Source organism: Lichenostomus cassidix, chromosome 20 (genome assembly GCF_008360975.1).
Source record: "Lichenostomus cassidix isolate B80296 chromosome 20, HeHo_3.0, whole genome shotgun sequence".
NCBI lineage: Eukaryota > Metazoa > Chordata > Aves > Passeriformes > Meliphagidae > Lichenostomus > Lichenostomus cassidix.
In genome coordinates this window covers 397,620-419,298 of record NC_139500.1, presented here as the reverse complement: position 1 = coordinate 419,298, position 21,679 = coordinate 397,620, and the positions used below count along the sequence as shown (strand labels likewise).

The window sequence follows — 21,679 nt, the reverse complement described above, 5'->3', positions numbered from 1 at the left end:
TCTGACTGAAGTACAAATATGGATGGTATTTGTTGATATGAAGTCACTTAGGCACTTGTTCACATGGAATGTCTGTCCAACAACAAAGGCACATGTTGCAAGAAGTGCAAGGCAGTGGACATCAAGATTCACTGATAATTTTCCATTCAGAGCTGGCTTTTCTTTGGCTACCTCTCAAAAAAAGGGTTTTGGGTTGTTCCTGTGAATCCTGTCCAGTTCTATCCATGCTTGTACTGGTAAAACAAGAAAAATCTGTTCCCTTACGAATCTCAGCAACCTCATAATTTCAAATGCACAGATGAGATGATGTAAGGTGAGCCCCGGAATGCCGCTGGGGGCCGCAGAGTCCCCTCCCAGCACACACAGCACGGGCAGCAGCTCAAGGACACCCAAAGGAGCACATCACATTCCTGGCATGTTGCCACCAGTGCCAAGTTCAGTTTGGTTCCTTGAGTGTGACAAGGAAAAGTCTGCAAGTTCTCTGGAACTGTTCTCCCCATTATCCAAAGAAAAAGGCAAAGTTGCAGAGTACAGCTTCGAGCGTCCCTTTGTCCCACATGTTTTGAATGACCCCAGCTCCACTGCCCTCAGTGCATGGTACTAATACGACCTGTTCCAGAAGGGATGTGGCTGTTGGTGAGTATCAAGAGTGACAATAACTCTGGTCTTTTCCCGAAGTTTTAGATCTGCTCTTTATGATCCTACAATGTACTTAAGCTATTCCTTAAAGAAAAGTACTCACAATCTCACTATTTCATATTCTATCCCAGGTGTAAAACATCTTTTTTTTAAAACAGCTACACTCTTCAAAAACAGTAATTGCACAGTGACAGGTATTTTAAACAAGTACTTCTTATTTATTCACAATTTAGATAAAGTTTAAGGAAAGACAAAAGAAATACAAAGGACAACATTAAAATGAAAAGGAATTTTAGTGACTGAAGTGAGTTTCTACAGCCAGTGCTCTCCACACATTTCCAAATATTATCCAAACACTGCAGATGCAGATTTCAAATAAATCCCATAACAAACCGCTATGACTATTCCCTTTGAAATTAAACTGGGAATGGAAGTTAGCCACCTTTATCTATGAGTACACAAACCATCAAAATCTTCAGTTTTATGCTTAAAGCCACACTTCTCTTTTTCAAGATGGAATCTTCAACACAATTTCAAGCAGTTTTCATTTTGTCTGAGCTCTGCTATAAAAAAGTCAGTGTCAACCTTCTGCATAACAAACCAGCTTTTGATCTTGCTTGTGGAGTATCTGCAGCTCAAAGCAGACTCACACTTGCAGCTTGGAGGTATCCTTGGAGATACTGCAATGCTTCTGCATTCAGGCTGGTGCTCAGCATGGACAGAACCTGAAAGCACAGGATGGAGCACAGGTGTCAGTGAGTGATACATTAGTCCACTGCTGTCTCCAGAAACCAGAAATGGCACAAAGTCAGACACTGAACACCAGTTATCCATGGGGAAAGTAGCTCTGAGGCAATCTTTACTTACCAAAATCTTGGACAAAACAAAGATGCTATGGGCTAAAAGAGTTAACTGTATACTCAGCTTGTCTAATTTTATATGAGCTGCCTGAATTCCCTGAGTACATGCAATTAATCAAACTCAAGACAAATATTAGTTATAGACCATCAAGCGGGTAAATATTCTTTTTTAAAATGGCATATTTAAGCAAAATTAAGTGCTGTGAAAATAAGGCCTTTCTAAGGCTCCTAAGGAAAAACCTTACAAAAAGCTATGTTCCAATAAAGAATAAAACACAGCAAGATCCTGCATTCTAGTTATGACCTACTTCATTTTGCTGATTATCAAACATTAGCAAAGAGACCCATTCTCACAAAGGCATTTCTTCCCTGAGAATGCAGCATGTAAGTGCACAAGTCACCTACCCTGCCTGGGCATGCTGTAGACAGTTTGTGGAGAGACTGTGCCAGATGGATTCTAGGATTGTTGACCATTTGACCTACAGGATCATGTTCTTTTTTCCCAGCAAAGGCTAGTTGAGAGAATGCAGTCTGATAGCCTGGAGTATCTTCTATGTCAATGAAGTGTTCTTCATCAGGGATTGTGTCATCCTCAGGCAACTCAAAAAGGCCAATGAGGGCCTGCAGCAAAGGAATCCTGGGAGTAAAGAGGGCAGGGCAGAATTGGAGTGCTTAAAATATATTAGGACAGGGTGTATTTTACAAAGATGCTGAAATTATTTGGAACCCTTTATAATTTAGCCTTTGCAGGTACTTGTTTAGCTACTGAAATGGTAAATGCCCATGGTAAGCTGGACCAGAAGAACTGTACACTGTTGGTCTGTGTATTTTACAGTCATAATGTGGGTACTCATATTAACAGCATGAGCAAAGAATTTATTTTTTATCAGGCCAAGTTGTCATGACACATACCTAAGAATAGCAATTCTTTTCCGGATCACAATTCTTCTCTAAGTACATTGAAAAAAAAAAATCTAGTTCAGGGATCTAGTCCGGGATCCAGTTATTGTCATCAAATTCTGACTACCTGGCATCCTAGACTGCTGGACTGGGTTAAAATCAAACTTCCCAGGTAGCTTTCCCCAAAATTCCACTCCCAAGTGAAGATATTACAGTTTCTTTGTCAGGTTATGAATATGCTCAGGTGTTCTGACTAGAACAGTTATAAGTCAAAACTGGGCCTAACTTTCCAGAAAGAAGACAAGCTGTAGGAAAGTAGTGTATTTCCCTAAATGCAATCCCAGCTAGCCAAATCCGTGCTACCTCCATCAAAAACATCTCAAACAAGTTCTTTCATCTGCTTTGAAAATACATTTTCATTTGTTGTGAAAAGGAAGCAGCATGAAAGGCCTAAAACAGCCTCATGGCAACAGTGGACCTGAAGAGATCACAATGGAGTTTATTTCAAGGATCTATTTTGGTGAGAGCTCACATTTTCAAAAACTCAGCCTTACTAGCAAAACCTGAAGAAGCATGGTACCTACCACAGCTTGGTGTACTCAGTGTCCATCATGGGAGGACATTCTGTTAATATTTTTGTTATGCCAACAGCACAGATTTTCTTTTCAACTTGTCCAGACACTTTCTGGATTTCAGGAATTATAATTTTCTCCAACACCATTCCAAACATCCTTGTGACATTGAGAGAAAAAGTATTAGAAAGCCTTATCAGCCTTATGGTGACAAAAGAAAACGAGAAACAATATGAATCACTAGGAAATACAGACAACCACATAATTTGTTAAGATGCTGCCCTCATGCAGCAGACATTTGCTGCAACAAAATTTCCACAAAGGATAATGACTAAAGGCATCAATCTTTCCTTTTTATGATCTGTTTGGATTACTAATTTGAACTGTCAGTGAGGAACTGTGGCCAGAAATTCAAAAAAAGAAGACCTGCTAGACAAATAAATGAACCACATTAGGAGAACATTGACCAGTCAAATTAGTGATAAAAGTAGTTTGACAGTTTAACTAAAGAGACAACTCCTTCCTACTTCAAAAGATAAAAATTACACAGCAGTATTAAAGATAACCCAAACAAACAAAACATACTAACTTTGGCTGTATGCTGTCAAATATTTCTTGCAGAGCTAATGCCCCATATCTTACACAGTACAAGTTAATGAAGACGAGGAAACCTGTAACAAGAAAAAAGTCAAAGTACACCTCAACGTGAAAACAAAAAAATAGCTTTAGAATTAGCAGCAAAATACATTCAAGCAAGTTTTTCAAGGGGATAGAAATGGCAGTCTTTATACATACTCAGTTAAAGTGAAGTACATAAACTTACTGCCTTGAAATTTGCCTAAAAACTGATCTTTTCTCATACTGCAACACAAAATCAAGGTGGTACAAGAATCATTCCTTTTTGCCCTTATAGCATTTATAAAAAAGCAATAGAAAAGCCATTTGCAAAATTTTTCAGATCAAGACCCAAAAGAATTCTTTAATACTTTTAGCAGAAAACTTCATGCAATGCAGACTATGAGGTAAGCTGTAAGCCCCTCTGCACAGGTGCAGTGTGTTAAAAGCACCACTTCAACTTTGTTTGTGGAAGACCATTATAAGCAGCTCTATTGTTCTTGTTTCTATCAGGTGACATTAACCAGATTTTAAGTAACAGACACTGCATAACTTGTATATACTGATAGTATCATTAAAATAATTTAATCAGTTCGAGAATCTTCTTCTGACAGCAGGAATAACCAGAATCTGTGTTTCAATAATCTGTCACAGCTTTGCCAGTTTAATATAAAACCTTGTCAATCAATTTAGTTGTACTAAGGCAAAAATGACTAAAAAATCACAGTAGTATTTCACAGTACTAACACACAACTACAGGCAGCTACAGGAACTGTAGTCAGTATTGCTGTGCTGCGTAAGAGGGAAAGTTTGCTGCTATTGGTTGGAGAGTAAATGGAGACATTTTCAGATAATGACATCACACACACTACAAAAGGAAGCGAAATACACAACTCTTGTCCATTATTTTAATTCCATTCCCTCAAATTTCATGAAGTAAGTGTCACCTGCTATGGTGACTGCCCCATATACCCCTTTTGATGACAAGTAATTTGGAGCAAGTCCCTGGAGTCACCACTATCCCTCCATCCGTGTATCCATGAGGTGCGCCAAGATACTTGTTCTGAACTGCTGCTGTCACCAGAGTTTTCACACAGCAAGGAACTTACTTTTGATAAATTTTGTTGTTTTGGAATTTTGAAGTCTTTGGAATAGCAGAATGAAGATCTGTTTCCTGTACTGGTCAACTGATTCACTGGAAATTTAAAAGAATAGTTATTCAATTCACACTAGGATTTTACGGATGCCACTTCACAGAAAACATGTATGGAATCATTCAAATCTATTTGACTGAAAAATGTGATGTCTTCAGATGGTAAAATTTACCATTTGGTATGTTTATTCACTTCATAATTAAAGTCTACAGAACTTAGCTTTAAATGAAATTTCAGTTCATACTCACGGAGGCATATGCTCGATGATACTGTTTAGAAGATAAAACCCTTGATGATCATTAGCTTTAGAGGCAATCAACTTCTGGAACACACCTAACAATCCAGGCTGCAAGAAAAGCAAATATAAAAGCCTAGACAACAGTCCTTCATATGTGACCTACCAGAAAATTGGCCATTATCATCTACGACATACACCAAGGCAAAAGCCTTCATAAACCTAAGCCAGGATTCCATTTTTGCAGTTAAGGTCAAGGAAGACACATTTTGGTTTCTTTTCACTTACTCTTCCCAAGACTCTTCTGAACAGAACCTGGAAGTTCTCGTTATCCACATGTTTAACATGAGGCGAACAAGACTAGAAAATTGTGGAAACTTATCTGCTTGCAAGAACTAAGAGCAGTATTTTTTCATCTCAGTTGACAAAAGCATAATAGCCCAGGATTCATCTTATCCACATAATTGAAAAGTACCCAAAAATCTACATTCAGAGTATTAGTTTGTCTGTCTATGTAAGCACCAAATTCTGCACAAATCCAACTCTTTGCTGAAGTTCCTCATAATTGGTAACCTGAAATCACCAAATCAAGGCAAACACTGCGACTCAGCCCAGCAACTCACGATTTTGTCAGCAGCAGCACTGGCGATGGTAGTGGCACCCCGCTCCAAGTAAGCCTGCAGCAGTCGGACCAGAGGGGGAATGTTTCCTGTCCTTTCCCAGAGCACTGGCTGTAGTAGATGAGGAAACAACGCCATATAGGATGATGGGATTTCATTTTTATGCATTTCTAGAAGTAGGGACATCACTTGAAACACATATGGAATGAACTCTGGAAAAGAAATGATGATGTTTACAAAGTCAGAAAACACGGTCACTGTCAGTTCCCAGAAAACACAAATCTATGGATTGAACCCACAATTTTACGATATTAACACAAAGATTTCAATAAATAAAACTTTGAAGATACGTATCTTCCCAAATGTCATTATTCCAAAAATTAACAAGCATTGCATATATACACTTTCTATTTCCCCTACCCCTTAATGTTTCAGAATATGGAAAACAAACTACTAGAAACAAGGCAATAGAATTAAGAATAATAAGAAGAGGCTTTGGAGTAGTGATTGCTAGATATTTTTAAAATGCAATTTAAAAATAAGTGAATTCTGTTGTCATACCCTATGGAGCAATCTAGACACTTTTGGACTGTGAAAATGCTATTTCTCCCCTTGAATTTCCTGTGCTACGAAAAAAACTGCTGTAAATGCTAGCAAGCCAACCCCAGTGGAGAGAGCACAGGCACTGACTGACTGTCATTACCTTGCACATCATTCTGCAGGATCTCTGTGAACACCAGGAACAAAGCCTCCTCAAAGCTCCCCACTGCCTCTGGGTTTGCCTTGCATGTTATCCTTATCGACAAGCAGATTGACTCAAACATGTAATGGTTAAAGTGAGGCTTGCTGGGATTCTAAAAACAAGTTATAAACAGATAAATCAACCCAAATTTGCAGACAAGTCACTTATGTTCCCGAATAATTTTTTTAATTTCAACTGAAGACTAAGGTAGCATATTTGTAACTAATTTACTAAGGATAGTTGTAAATTATTCATTAATATGCTTATGAAATTAATTTAATAAATAAAAGCAAACATAAAGACCTCCCAGGCATAAAGGAGAGGGTTTTTTTGGAAACTATTTCTATGACTACAAGTGTTTTTCAGAAGCTCTATATAAACTAGCAAACAGCTAAAATATCACAGAACAAAAACTGGGAAAAGATTAATTTTCAATCCTCTAAGTGTCCAATCAATTCTCTACTGAACACTTCTTATATGCTACAGCTGAGTTTAAACTGTACAGAGAAGTAGCTTTTTGGACAGTTGATGAAGGTAATCTAAGGCATTCCCTAATGTCAATGGTTAAGAATTTGGCCAGTCTAAACAAAAAACTAATGAGAATTTTACCCACCGAAAATATTTATTTTAGTAATTTATTTACCAGGTAACGGTAGAAGGGCAATTTATTTAATTCAATCCCACATTTAAATGCCAGTATTTATTATTAGCTTCAGAAGTTTCATGGGCAAAGAATACAGAAGTTGTGATAAAACCAGATTATTTTATTGGTGGCCTCTGCATAAGCAAACATTTAGACTACAATAAACTAGCATTACAGAAAGAGTTAATATGCTGCTTCTAAATTTCAGATGAGAGCAGGGAGAATGATCTGAAAATGTGTCCTAAAAGGAAGGCAGTACCTCACTGGAATGCTGCCTCAACTTAGTTGAGTCAGAAAATATTGAACTATTTACAGTATTCTAACAGAACACCACCAACAAGTATACATAAATCCTCAGCAAGACTGCTCTGAAAGGTAAAAGGTGACCCTTTTGCACTGTTTCTTTACCTTACTGACAGCCAGCAGTTTCTGTGTAAGCTGCGTGATGACAGAAGGGATGTATGGAATTATGGATTCCTGTAGCAGAGAAAAACTCCTCATGATGGCTGCAAATAAATGGAAAATATTATCTTCCGAAAACAAAATACACTTCTGCCACCCATCATATGCCTAAATCCTTTACCTTTTACTGTTAAAATAGGATCCCAAGGAATTAGGTACAGTAAGAAAGAGCACCTGCTGCAAGAACATTCAGTCTACAATCATGACAAAGGGCAAAACAAAGCCTGATTATTCCCATTCTATAGATGGAACACAGTAGATTAAATAACTTCTACAAAGACCACCACTTGTCCTGGACAAGTCTCAGATCTCAGCATCCCCTTAGTCATGATGAAATCTATCCTCTCACTAGCCATGACCAGATCTCCTCGCCATGACCAGAGATTGCTCAGATCTTGCCCTGACACTGTCCAGATGGCTGTCCTCACTACAAAGGCTACAATTTGAGAAATAATTTCCCACAGTACCATTATGTTTAGTGTTTCTCTTTGGTACCGTAAGTTTAGTCAAAGATGACATGATACAGCCTGGTGAGTAACTGAAGGCTGTGTGGACCTCTTCAGCACATTTGCATAAAACAGGTTTTGCAAATAAAAATCTCAGGAGCCTGCAACTTTAAGCCTTTACCTCAAGTCAACCAAGTTATTCTTATATTGCAGAACTCATTAGGCATTTACCTTTCATAATGTATTCATTTTCAGATGAGCCAGGAAGCGTCAGAGCTTTGAAAAGGTTTGTTAACAGCACTTCTACAAACGGTGCCATTTCTGCAGCGGTAATGCTGTTAAGTGAAACACAGCTCTTTAATGATGGAAGAGAGTCACAAACTTCAAGCCTTATACAATACCATAATATATGACATGAAGGATCCCCTACAGGTATTTCTCATCCTTAATACACAAAACCTATGTAGCAATGAATTTACTTCTGCTCGAAAACTTACAGGGTAGCATTATTTGTCCCTCTCATGGTAAACAGTCTTTCAAGAGCATGGGCTGCGTAGGTGTGGACCACAATACTTTCTGCTTGGAGATGATTGATTAAGAGAGGAATAGACACCAGCAGTTGTTCTTTTGGTACCTACAAAAATATAGCAACAAATCATATGTATGTTAAAAAATACAGAAGGTTCAACATTAGAGCACAGCTGGGGTCATCAGCAACATGCAGAGCTTGGCAGAGGGAGAAATCTTGGAAGGATCCTCCTGTTGCTACATCACACCTTCACATCCAGGAGGTACCTATTTCTGTCATCGCTCATATAGCTCCCCTGAACACCAATGGCACATTTGATTAGCAGTAAGTGCAGATAATCCTAATGTATATTTCCCTTTCCATTTTGCTTTGTCTTTATAGGTAGTTAAAAATATCAAGGTTTAAAAGCCCAAAATCATGGATATTTCGTAAGAAATGAATAAAAGTAATCTAAAATTTAGAAATAATATTCAACATATTTTCTTACCTCATCTCACAAATGGTAAAGGACAAAACTGCTGTACTCTGTAACAACTAATGCAATAATACGAGCAATCAAGCATATTTAGACTCACACTGACTTGAAAAAGTCTGAGTGTGTCACAAAATTAAGCAGCTAAGATATTCAGTGTTCCCACAGCATATGGACAGCATATAGACTACATGTTAATTGGATATTTATAACACTATAATTTACTTTCTAAACTAAAAATTCAGCATGAAGTGCTATATATGACTATCAAACACCTGCTGAGTTAACATATGGCCAAGTGCGATAAATTAGGCTTGGCAAGTATAAAGTAACAAACTACAGTATGTTTCTACCATAAGAGTAAAAGAAAAACTTACTTGGTTTCTAAAAATCATGATATATTTGATACCATCTGCTTTTAGCACAGGAAATTCATTCACTGAAATAGAAAAATATGCAAACTTTGTTGATACTTCTCATACAAATGTGATTACTGAACATGTACTATATATACAGGTGACACTTGGCACTAAGTAATAATTTTCTCCCAAAAAAAATAATACAGAATGTTTTCCTACATTTCTTAGTTCCTGCACTTCTGTATGGGCACTGTTAGAATATCAGTTTTAGGTACAAATCACACCCCAGTACCATTAAGAGTACAGTCCGGCTCAGAAGAAATTTCATCTTATGCCTTCAACTTTAACAGCCTCCAATTACTCATTTTGAGACAGCCCACTATGCTTCAAATATAGTAAGGTAACTGTTGAAGTATAAAATAAATATTGTGGCTAAATCTAGACATCCACACCCTCATCAATAGGGGCTGATACAGATCACAACCTGGCCTCTGTATTTTCCCTTCTCAGGGCTCTGCAGAGCATAGAAGTTTACCACAAGGTCTCAAATACAAAAAACAAATTACTTTGATTCAACAAGTTTAAGCATGTAGCTGATAGCAACCATGTGCATACATGCCCTGATCTTGCAGACAGAAGATGGTAAGGTGGCAATTCACCTTTCTGTAATAGCTCCTTCACTGCAGGCCAAACAAAAATTAATTACTCTGTGCCTACTCTGTGCCAGGTGTTAACAGCCCCTGTTAACAGAGATTAGGCTGATAAAGGAGTGCTTGAGACTTCAGAAACAATGGTCATTGTCAAGGTTATGATAAATCACAAAAATACCACATCAAAATTAACATTAACTTACCAGTAGCAGACTTTAAATCAGGTTGAATATGATTCACAAAGAATTCTGTCAGATTAACGAGTTCATTGGCCTGTGTTATTCCATGCTGGAAGAAGCAAAAAGTAACTCTTATTTCTATATGCTGACATATAAACTGCTAGCTTTCTTACTCATTTTAAATAATGACTACTTAGTTTTCTCTTACAAAAAACGCAACCTCTTTTTAAACCAAGGGTTTTAGATGGAGATTTTTCAATGAATTATTCTGAGTTAGTCCATATTTGCCATTAAATAGCACAGAAAAAGATGCACACTTTGCAGTTTCCCAACTGCTAGCAGACTGGTTTCCATTAGACATCACTATTAAGAACAACTGCTGGGCAGCAGTATACACCTGGCTTCAGGAAAAGACTGAGAACCATCAGCAAAATTGCATAAAATGCTCTACATGTTTTACTATGTTTGCCTCAAATCTGTCTTGTAAAGACACTGAGATTGGAACTGTAATAACATTTAAAATATCTAGTAGTATATCTAAACTTGTCCCATAGGACACTGGATACTATGCTCCTGCTTCCAAATACAGGTTAGCCCAGCTGTGGTTTTTCAGAGTCTCCAGCCTATTAGTTGCTTTCTCCCCAACAAATAATGAGGTCTATTTCCAGTGATCATTAGCATTCACATGTCATTTAGAAACCAAATATTCAAGTAGCAGGAAACATTGGGAAATATGATGACAAGAACTCCAAGAGTTGTTTAAATTCCTTTCAGTCTGCTTAACACATCTCATCATCTTCGGTACAGCTCTATTTGCCTTCCATGGCTTCCAGACTGCCTCAGGATCACTTAGAGCTCAGAGGTTCCAGACCCAAACCAGTTTTGTTTCTTTGTCCAGCGGGATCCCACATGCCAGTCAGGCCTGCCACGTGGTCACACTGTGCCCCATCTACCTGAAGGCCAAATACCACCAACTGTGATATAGGATTCTATAAAGGACAGCTTTTAATCTCATGAACATGAACTACTGCACACAGTTACTCCCATTCTGAAGCAGCTTAAAATGAATCACAGGCCTAACCTACACTGTAATATCTGAATGCAGACAGATTACAATGAATAGAAAGTAGAAGTACCTTCTGTGTTTGAGCTTTGGATGCCAAAGACGTTACAAGGTAAATAGCTGCATCTTTGTGCTTCCAGTTAACAGATGGATTCTTTGCATATTCTTGCAGCATTGAATTAACGTATCCAGAAAAAATCCCTGTCACAGGTCCTTCAAAAAATTTGCACAAGCCTCTGACTAGATCACAAGCTGCTCTGCGCCTGGTGTCAATATCTGCATGAGAACCAAAGACTCTTTGGATATGAGAAAGCACACAGCTTTTCATATTAGTAAACATAATAATCAACACAGTAACAGACACAAGTTACAGCCTCTCAAGTTACAGCCACAGTCCATGTTAATTATTGCAATCCTGCACACTGATGTGTAAGAACACATGCAAGCCTTTTATTTACTGTCACAACAGAACTACTTGTACACCAACAAGAAGGGACACCTACCCCTGACCAGTGGCAGCAGACATGCAGGGGGGCTGGCACTGGCTTGACATTATGCACCCAAGTGTACTGGGTCTCTCTGGGAGGGAGTTCATTTTCTCCCTAGCGGCCCATATGGTGCTGTGTTTTGTACCAGTGACTAAAGCTGCTGCTAACACCCAGTGTCTGGCTGCTGCTGAAGTGCACTGTCAGCATCAGGGCTTCCTCTTCCTCCTGCTTTGCCTTTCCAGCAAGTAGTTTGGGGCAGGCAGAGAGCTGGGAGGGGACACAAGCTGGGTAGCTGATCCAAACTGACCAAAGCGATATTCCATACCATATGACAAGCTCAGCAATAAAAACTGTGGGGAAAGGGTTTGGGGGGAGGTAGCCATTGCTCAGACTGGGCAAAAGTCTGCTTGTGGGCAGTGGTGTGTCAATTCCTCTTCCTTTACTCTTTCTTTCACTTAAACTGCCTTTATCCATGAGTCTTCTCACTTTTACCCCTCCCACTCTCTCCCCCATCCAACTGCAGCAGGGTGGAGCACAACCCAGCTGCTGGCCCACCACACACCTGATGGAACATTTTTGTAAAGAACTTCACAAATACCTAAAATGTAGCCAATCCTGGGAAACAATGATAAAATGTTTTCTTGAAAAAAGGTTAAAAAATTCTCCCCCAATTTTGTCCTCCACTGCAAGCATACAGTAATTTCTTAAATCTATTATGAAATGTCATTACTTCAGAAGTGTCAGTGAGTGAACTGTTGGTGGCCCAGAACTGTCAGGGAGACCTAGGTTTGGCTCACTTGGGCTCTGGCCTGGCTGCAGAGCACAGCCTCCCTCAGCACTCCAGGCAGCTGGGCCAGCACAGCCGTGTCCCAGGGCAGTCACTGCTTTGAACACATGCCATGTCCAAGGCTGGCTGCTGTCCAGCCAGCCTGAGCACAGTTTGTATGCAACTGCAGGCAAAATTTCAGTTTAAACATGAGAGTCTCTCCCTGTTATTTAAAACTCCACACATAGGAAATAAATACACAACTGGCTACTACTCAACATTGACTTACAAGCCGCATTTGCTGAAATGAGAATGTGGGCAGTGCAGAAGACATATCAATCCAATTAAGGAAAAAGCCCTATAAAAATATTGTTCAAAACAGAAAGACACTGTGACAAGCATATCGTGACAGTAAATTTGAGCTTAGACTGGATAGAATCCAGCTGGGGGTGGTGAGTGGAAACATTCTCAATTTCAAAATGAAGTTATAAAAGGTTAAGTAAATTGCTTCAGCTCTTTAGAGCTATATTTAAAGACCAAGTATTCTTAGTATAAATCTATGGATTACCAGATCCTTCCAAATCCCTTCTTATATATTCTTCAGAATTATCTTCAAATGCTTCTTCATCAGCCGCTGAAAATATAAAAGAAAAAATAGTTTAAGTACTGAGGTCTCTGGTTTTTATGGTAAGAGGTTGTATCATTATCAAATTGCTATTTTTTTCCAAGGACTTTTCTACCACATTAATAGAAATTAATCAGAAATATCCAGCCAGAGTAGTCTGTTTAGCTTCTGTCCCACAATTTAGTCTTTCATACCCATGGGCTGACGTACTGATTCAAAGAAAAACCTCTAACACATATTCAACACCAGGTATATTTGAAGAGGCTTTCAGAGTCATAGACTTAAGAGAGAGGCGCTACTTACCACTGCAGTATATTTTCACTGCATTTTAAATATGAGGGTCAATATGAGCCCATCAAAACTTGGAGAACTAAACATTATAATTTGACATTCCTGCCTATTTAGGCTCCTTGAATTTTTCAGATACTCATTTTAAGTGTGGAAATTTATTGATGGCACATGACCTAGACTTCCTTCACTGGGATTTCAACATGAAAAATTATGTATATTCATACAATTCTACAAAGCCCACAGGACAGTAATCTGCTGCAGAAACTTGGGTTTGAATCTAGCACTAAGGTATACAAGAGGGAATCCTCAATTCTTAGGCCTGCAAAGCAACATGTCATTATAATTAGTTAGATTTTTGTTGTGTTTTTGAAAACTTAAGTTTCAAAAAGTTACCTCTAAATTCCATATTGGGAACAATAACTTTTTCACAGATGCTTGTCAATGTATTCTGATCTTCAAACAGATGCTTGTAATGAGGTCTCTCGCAAACTGAGGCCAGAAACTGGATTGCGTTGCTGACCAGCTACAGCACCACAAACAGAACACAAAGCTTTAGCATGACTGATCAATTTATAATTTATTATTAAACTTGACAAAATCAGATTATTTCAACTCACCAAGTCATACTTCACTTCCTGGCCTGTCGTGACTAACAGATTCCAGATTGCTGTTACAAAACGTGGCAGGTAAGGCTGGAATTCTTCATCATACTTTTGAGCATATAAAGCAGCATTATCACAAATCTGTGATTTCAAGAGCTCCAGCAATCCAGCTTCCTCTTCATCCTCACATAAAACAAAACTAAGAACTTAAACATCCAAACTTCAACACTACTTAAACATTAAAAGTATCAACGTATTTAAGTAAAATATTTACATCACCATTTTACCATGTTCTAAACAAGTCAAAGAAATCCCTCTCATCCCTAGAACTACTGTATTGTGCTGATCTGTACTCAAACTGCTCTTCAAGTTAGAAATCATACCTGTATTTCAAAGGCATTGAAAAAATATGCTTAGAAGCCACTATTACCATGATTCTTTAAATTTGAGTAGTTGTAGTACTTCCCCCCACTTCCCCAGATCAGCATAGATGCTTATAGAACCCCAGTGTGAACTGGGAAATTGAGCTGGAGTTAAAAAAAAAAACAACTAAACCAAACACCACCCCAGTTCTGTCTGCCCCTCCACCCTCCACCCCCACCTTTCAGCTTTACTGCCCATCCCAAATCAGCTGCACGAGTGCTTGTGCTGGGAGAAGCCCACAGACACAAGACAAAAGAGCAGCAAAGCTTCTTTTAGCAGCAGGGTAACCAGAGCACAAGATAGACTTAATATGCCTCCATACGTGTTGGGAAGAAGTTGATATATATAAGGAGTTGTTTTGGCTCCATCAAGTGGCAAACTATTGTGCTGTATCTGGAAGATACCAGCATTTAAAATGCAGAAGGCCTGCACAAAAATAATTGGAGCTTTGCTGATCTGGTATCAGCTTTCACCAGTGAAAATACTGATTCTTCAAATAGACAAAGACAGCAAATGCTGAAGTACTTAGAGATGTCTTGTCCTCTATGTTCAACTGTTTCGAGTTCATTAAGATACCCTGTTTCCTAGAACACAGTGCATGAACCAACTGAAAGGTACAGAAACTCTGAGCCCTGTGATGCTAATGGTCAGGGTTACTTCAGCAGCTGTTCTTGAAAGGATTAACTCAGTGATGAGTATTTGATTTCTGTGCAGTTGGGTATACCTGTAACTGTCATACAACTTTTAAGAACTGAACCTCAAATTCTTTAGACAGCAGAGCAACTTCTATTAAACTCCATTTTCTTAGAGTCATTCTACAAAAAACCCACTGCATTGTTCAGAGTTAGACCTAAGTTGTCAGTCCACCCTCTCCCCTACAGATGCAAACCAGGAGGTTTATGCAGTACTTACATCAGTCTGCAGGAGTTTATTATCTAAAGTTAAAAGGCTATGAAAATTTGTCATCCATGTTTCCATGTTATCTTCAAAAAACTCAGGAAGATCCTGTGAAGGAAAAGTATAAATCTACATTATTACTTCTGATTCCACTGCTTAGATAACATACCTACACTGGAAGTAGTGCATTCACCTTATAATCTACTGAGGGACAGTAACCTGTGGAAAACAATCTTCAAATTGAAACACTGCCCCTTCCTTCTCCCAGACAAAAACTGTCCTGGCAGAGCAAAATAAACTAGTTGCTTTGACCCTAAACAGCTCACATTTTTATAATGAACGAGCGTTATCACCTCTTACTCTCAGAACAAGAGAGCACACATCTCTTTTAACTCCAGCTTGTTCTTTTGCCCCCTATTGAAGACCAACCCAAGGAATCCAGGCACAATCACATTTCACAGACTTATGTTCATGTTGAGACACTAAATAGATGTCACCTCAGCAAAGAAGCTTTTCACCATTTTCCTTATAGCACACTTATTAACATCAAAAATGTAGATCTGATTCCAAACCCAGACAACCCATGCTGCTCCCAGAATTATTTGCTCCTACTGTTCTACAGAGCTACATGTAATGGACTTTCACCTACATGACCCAGTTCCTGTCAGTACAGTAATTTATAAAGGGGGACAGTGAACAGAAACTCAGGCATTGGACTCTTGCTTTTCCCAGCTTCTACTCAGAGGCCCCAGACAACACTTCCTTGAAGCAACATCAGCTCAGACTCTCTTGAACTTGTGTTTACATAGGGCCAAGCTAGTGTCTTAAATAATCCACCCTTACTGTGCTTTTATTCCAGCAGATGCACTATTGATTTTTCTTTTTGCCTTTATAAAGCAAAGCCTTAAAGGCTGCCTCAAATGAATTCTACAGTAACAGCTTTGTCAGAACAAAGAGAAACTACCCCAGAACAGGAAGACTCACCTGAAAATTTAAACTGTAGAACAGCTTTGCAATGAGAATGAGAGAAGAAAAGAGAACCTTCAGGGCACTGGCATCATTTGCATGTGTGCTGCAAAGTTCAATAGTTGCCTAGAAAAAGATGCAATATTGTCAAGTAAAAAACCCACACCAACAAAAAATACTGAAAAGTGTCATGCAATGGTTTTTTTAAGCCAGAAAAGATAGTTATTTTTCATCCTCTTATCGATCTTGTTACATCTCACTTCATTACTTGAATTTGAATGCCTTTAACAATTTCAAAAAACAATTCTTGAGTTTTAATTTTACAGGCATCCACAACAAACAATTCAGAACATTAAACTTGTTTTACAAATGACTTAACAAGAAATACCTTAAAGAGATTTGTCAAGGGTAAAGCAAAGGCATCAAGAACAAGTTTGATCTCTGTCCATAATTCATTTGACTTAAATTCATGGCGGTACCTGACAAGTAAGAGAGAAACACATGAGAAACAGAATCCAGTCTTCACATTTATTACCAAATTAACTCACATAGAATTTTGGGGTTTGCTGAACCTTGAAACAAATACTGTCAAGTATACAAGAACTAAACAACATAGTTCAAAACCATGAAAGGTGTACTATTCGATAACTACTTAAAGGCATATGCAGAAGTCACAACTATAGACTTTGTAAATCTCCAAAATTAAGTCTAACAGTAAAACGTGCCAGTTGAACAGAAATTTTACAATCCATACACCAACTCCCTTATTTCCAGTACCTTTTAAATAAAGAGTGAGCAGTGCGAAGAACCCCATTGATGACGTGGAAGTCTCCGCTCTGAAAGCGATTCACCATTTCTGTCAGCAAGTCTGGCCACTTCTGAGGGAAGTCTTCCCGCCCAATAATGCTGATGGCATCACTTAACTGCAAAGGAAACGGAATTGTCATGCCAGATGCTGCAAACATCCAAGAAAATGCTGGTTATTCTTGTCAGATTCAAAAATCACTGGGTTAAATATCTACTACTTTTCACACATATACAAAAGTCTCACCCTAAGTTCAATGTGTACACACAGTCTCACTTTCCAGAATTGCTGTTTGCCTAATACTAGAACTTAGCTGTAAGATTATACAGTAATTATCTTATAAAAATGTCAAAGTGGGTAGAATAACCTGTAACATCATCCTTGAAGTTATTTGGATCAGGATGAGCTCACTGGTAAGAAAACTGAGCTCTGCCAATAACCACAGCCCCTAGAATAAGAAATAACCCAGCTTAGAATATTCCCAAAGTTTCATGGATACAACTCGGAATGACGTATTACCTGCTTTTGAATTTGTTCTGGGCTGCTAAGCATCAAGGGCACTATGTTGGCTTTAATGGCTATTCTGTCTGATTCACATATTTTGTTTGGTTCATCCTCAACCTAAAATGAAAATAATTACATTATGAGCATATCAGTACTCTCTAGGCAATGAGAGATTATCAGCTTTTCAGAAACCAACCGCTTATACTGATTTATGTAATTATTACATTGCTGAAGAACCTAAGAAGCAGACCTGTTAGAGACACTGCCTTCAATGAACCTGGAACAGCAGTATCTGACAAAAGCTGAAAGAAATAATGTCTTTCTGTAAAACTTTGAAGTAGTTTTTTTCTCCTTCCCCAGAGAAGGAGTTTACAGGTCAGCAACTGTGCAGCAGCAAGGGTGGGTGCACATGGCAAGAAAATGCCCACATTTAGCCAATTCTCCTCTTCCACCACTCCAGTAAGATGGGATTAAACGACAGTGTAATTGTATTTGATCACTACAAACACTTCCAAGTGTAAAACTGGCAGGAGCACCAAAATAAACTGACCCAGGCAATTCTGTGCCCCAGCAACACTTGCTGATGAATGGTACCATCACCTTGAACTACAGGGCTGGATAGAGATGTTTCTAACACCATGACCACAAATACAGGCCCAATGGGCCATCTTTGGGTATATGCATAATCATTCCAGTTTAAATAATATTAGTTGCGTGAGCTTTAAATATTGTACTTCTGCAAAATATGTATATAATGTTAGAGAAGATTATTTGTTCATCATTTTATCACCCAGCTCTAGTAGTTTTCAGTAGAATGGGCTCCAATGACCCAGGTTTTAGTCCCTCATCAGTAAGTTACAACTTGAGTTTGTTCTCCAAATGATCGACTGCATTCCCCAGAGTACAGACACACACATTCCTCAGGGTTACTGCACAATACCTTATTGTATCTTAAAAGGATGATTAAGTCTTAGCACAATTGCTCACTAGGATACCTACAATTCTCCAGTTCCTTTTAATATAATTCTTGAATGTCACAGATGCGCAAACTTTTATGACATTTTCCTGTGATTTCTCCAGCAGCGTTAAGAGTAACAATGGATAGTTTTGGCTTCCTTCCACAGATTCAAGGAATTTTTCCGCTGTAAGAAAATATACTAGGGTTAGCAAAAGCTGAACTCCTTTCTCTAAAGGGAATCATAAAATTTCTCAAGTGCCTGTTTAAGATACCCAACACATAAACACTTCTCCAGAGCTTCACAGGAACAAGTCTCACAAAAGGTATCACAGCTTCTTTGCTCCTGAGCTCTTCAACACTCCTGCTGTCAACAACAGCTCTCAGATCCCCAGCAGGATGGGGAAATACTGCCTCCTCAGCCTTGGAAAAGCCATAACCTGAGAGAAATAAATCCTGGCTTGTGGTGAACAGCTGCACTGTTTAAAATAACAACAGTGCAAAAAAAAAGCCAATACAGAAAAATAAAATCACAAAAAGCAGTTAAAATTATTTATATTTCTATCCATCCTTCATTGGTTTTTTTTGGGTTTCATTTTAAAAGGATACTCAGAACTCCTGCAAAGAGGTTATTGCATAAATATCCATTGAAGTTTGCTACACAGAGACAGAAGAGCCAAAAAGAAACAGAACTTTTTTGTTCTCACTCATGAGAATCACTTACCAGGACGTCTTATCGCAGGATCTGGATCTAGTGTTTTCTTTAGATACTCCGTTAAAGTTTGTAAATTGGCATCACTGAGCTCCATTTTGGCAGAACCTAAAACCCACAAGTAGTTTTGTTACAACCAGAGATCAGAAAATCTATCCTAAAGCTACACATCTAAACCAGATCCCACAGAAGCAATATCAGCTCTTTTCAACAATACCTCACAAGCACAGTCCCAAGCAGGGTGCAGCAGGTACAGGACACATTCCACTTCTCAAGCTACAGGTAACTGCTGCTGTCTGGTTTATGGACCTAAAACTCCACAAAAGGCTCACACGTCCAGCAAACATGAACCAGGTACAGACAAAAGGTGATCTCTTGCCCATTCAGGACAACTGGAATTTGGTTCTGCTTTTGAGGACTGCTGTCAGCCCCAGAAATTGCTCCTGATTGAAAAAGCTGAACAGTCATGCCCTACATAATTGTAAATAAAAGAATTCAAAGTGTGTTGAAGAGTCAAGGCTTTTTTAAAAAATCAAATACTCCTTATAAAATCTCAAAAGAAAATACTTTTTTAAAAAAGAGATGAAAGACTGTGCAAAGCCAGACAGTTTGTCCTCCCTGTAAAATTAGTTCAAACTAGGGTGGGAGCTAATTTAAATGCAATATTTATTACAGAATAACTCTGTGCAATAAGTCCATATTGCTCCTCTCTAGTAATCCTCCCACACACATTCTTACCTGTACCACAGTTATATATTTACTTCACAGCTTGCATTGGAATAATTAAAATTACAGCAACACTACGACAATAAAATGTGCTTTAATGGAGATGTTCCTCTGGACATCACCATCACTAATGCCCGTCCTTCCTACCACCAGAAGCACAATTCCCTCCCTACAGATATTATGCAGAAGCAAAAATTTCCATTTTTTTCTCTGGAGTTTCTATTTAGTAAGACTGACTGAAATTTACCTGCCACACACTGGAGTTGTTTTATGCTGATCATCAGTGCAATAAACAGTTTTATTCAAGCACGCTTGCAAAGGCAGTGAGCTTTAATGACACAATTTTTGTGTCAGCTATGGTATCTACATAATTTAAAAAGACACCTGCAGTATCCTCTTGAATTAATGAATGTTAATAAGCAATTCAGATCCTAACATATTTTGCAAGAAGTAAAAATCTACCTGAAGAGTCCTGCCTCTCATGTTTCCCTTTGCTTTTGGGGTTTACTTGTTCACAGTCTTGTTCACCAATTCACATCCACCAACATATTTTGACCTGTTACCTACGTATGCATATTTCCTTCTCTTCCTCTAACTCTTCATATTTGTTTTCCAGTACAAATAACATTGGTGGTACTTTAGCTGAAGTGATATGATGCTTTGTGTTGTGTTGTAACGTGTGCCTGCAGAAAAGGCCTCGGAAAACCCATAAAACGCGCTTAATATATCACCTACTTCAGCCAAATTAATGCAGACCACTTAGGGAGAACAAACCCAAACCCACGCAGAACGCGGCCGTGCCCCTGGGGTTCGGACAGGGAAGAGCTTCACGCAGCTCCACCCCCTCACCCAGCACTGACCGAACACCTCTCCCAGGTGCCGAAGAATGTTCAGGGCCCAGATCTGACGGGAAAGCCCATCCTGACACAGCTCTGAGGATCCCGACGGGCACTTCCCGCTTCCCCGAAGCGCAGGGCCGCAACAGCAGCGCCAGGGGCGGCGGCAGCGGGACCAGCCCCGCACTCCCACCCGCTCCCGCCCTTCCCGCGACCCGCAGGGCAAGGCCGTGCCGGAGAGGCCCGCGACTCTCCAGCGGGGACCGGCCGCGCGCCTTCCCGCGCTCCCGCGGCTCGACCGGCCCCGCCAGGCCGTGCACCCGCGGAAGGGTCAGGGCTGCTCCGTCCGTCCCGGCGCCGGACCCTGCCTGCCCCATTCGTGCTACCCCGTGCGGCGGCCCCTGCACAAAGACCCCGGGCCCGGGCCGGGCCGGGCCGTGAGGGGGCGGCAGGGGCAGCGCCGGGCGAGATCCCGAGTGGCCCCAGGACCCCCAGAGTAACTCGCTCCCCCCCCGCCCCGCGACAGCCCAGACTGGCAGCAGCCACAACCAATGAGGGGCGCGGGCTGCGCAGGCCCAGCGGCCTCGGACCAATCGTGAGCCGCGAGAGGCGGGCGGAAGGGCCCAGCATGCTGCGCTGCGCCTGTGGCCGCGCCGCGGGCCCAACGCCGAGCGCGGCGCCGAGTTGGCGGGGGCGCCGGGGGCGGCCGCGGGGCGGCCGGTGCACGAGGCCTCCCTGGCCCCATCGCCGTGCGGGGCAGCGCGTCCCGGCCTTACCCGGCGGCTCCTCCCGGCGGCGGCGGCTGCGGCTCCGAGCGCTCCGGCTGCGCTTCACATTCAAACCGCCGGGCGAGGGCGCGGCGGCGGCTCCGTGACCGCATCGCGCGGGGCGGTGGCATCGCGCTGCCACCCGGCCAATCAGCGGCCGCGCCAGCCCTGGGCGC

General features: G+C 40.2%; 1 protein-coding gene across 2 annotated transcripts; it reads right to left on the bottom strand.

Moving 5' to 3' along the window:
• Nucleotides 1–836: 836 nt before the first annotated feature.
• On the bottom strand, nucleotides 837–21,635 carry CSE1L (chromosome segregation 1 like). Of its 2 annotated transcripts, XM_085079635.1 has the most exons (26): nucleotides 21,513–21,612; nucleotides 19,187–19,282; nucleotides 18,507–18,649; nucleotides 17,523–17,624; nucleotides 17,371–17,451; nucleotides 16,976–17,121; nucleotides 16,587–16,677; nucleotides 16,217–16,324; nucleotides 15,248–15,340; nucleotides 13,928–14,095; nucleotides 13,704–13,833; nucleotides 12,963–13,028; nucleotides 11,214–11,416; nucleotides 10,102–10,186; nucleotides 9,267–9,328; nucleotides 8,386–8,522; nucleotides 8,120–8,223; nucleotides 7,389–7,486; nucleotides 6,299–6,449; nucleotides 5,599–5,807; nucleotides 4,989–5,086; nucleotides 4,696–4,781; nucleotides 3,561–3,642; nucleotides 2,984–3,130; nucleotides 1,905–2,136; nucleotides 837–1,364 (listed from the first exon to the last, which is right to left on the bottom strand). In XM_085079635.1, the coding sequence occupies exons 2-26, from the start codon at nucleotides 19,269–19,271 to the stop codon at nucleotides 1,275–1,277; spliced, it is 2,997 nt and encodes a 998-aa protein (XP_084935761.1). In that variant the 5' UTR covers nucleotides 19,272–19,282; nucleotides 21,513–21,612; the 3' UTR covers nucleotides 837–1,274. The 2 variants fall into 2 exon arrangements, with proteins under 2 accessions (XP_084935761.1, XP_084935760.1); XM_085079634.1 differs by lacking the exon at nucleotides 17,371–17,451 and having other exon boundaries at nucleotides 21,513–21,635.
• Between the last annotated feature and the right edge of the window lie 44 nt (nucleotides 21,636–21,679).

Coding starts and splice junctions, on each gene's coding strand:
- CSE1L (XM_085079635.1), bottom strand. CDS start 19,271: ATGGAGCTCAGTGATGCCAATTTACAAACTTTAACGGAGTATCTAAAG. Junction 17,122..17,370: donor CTTCAAGGATGATGTTACAG/GTTATTCTACCC, acceptor TTTCCTTTGCAG/TTAAGTGATGCCATCAGCAT. Junction 15,341..16,216: donor TCTACAGTTTAAATTTTCAG/GTGAGTCTTCCT, acceptor TTTCCTTCACAG/GATCTTCCTGAGTTTTTTGA.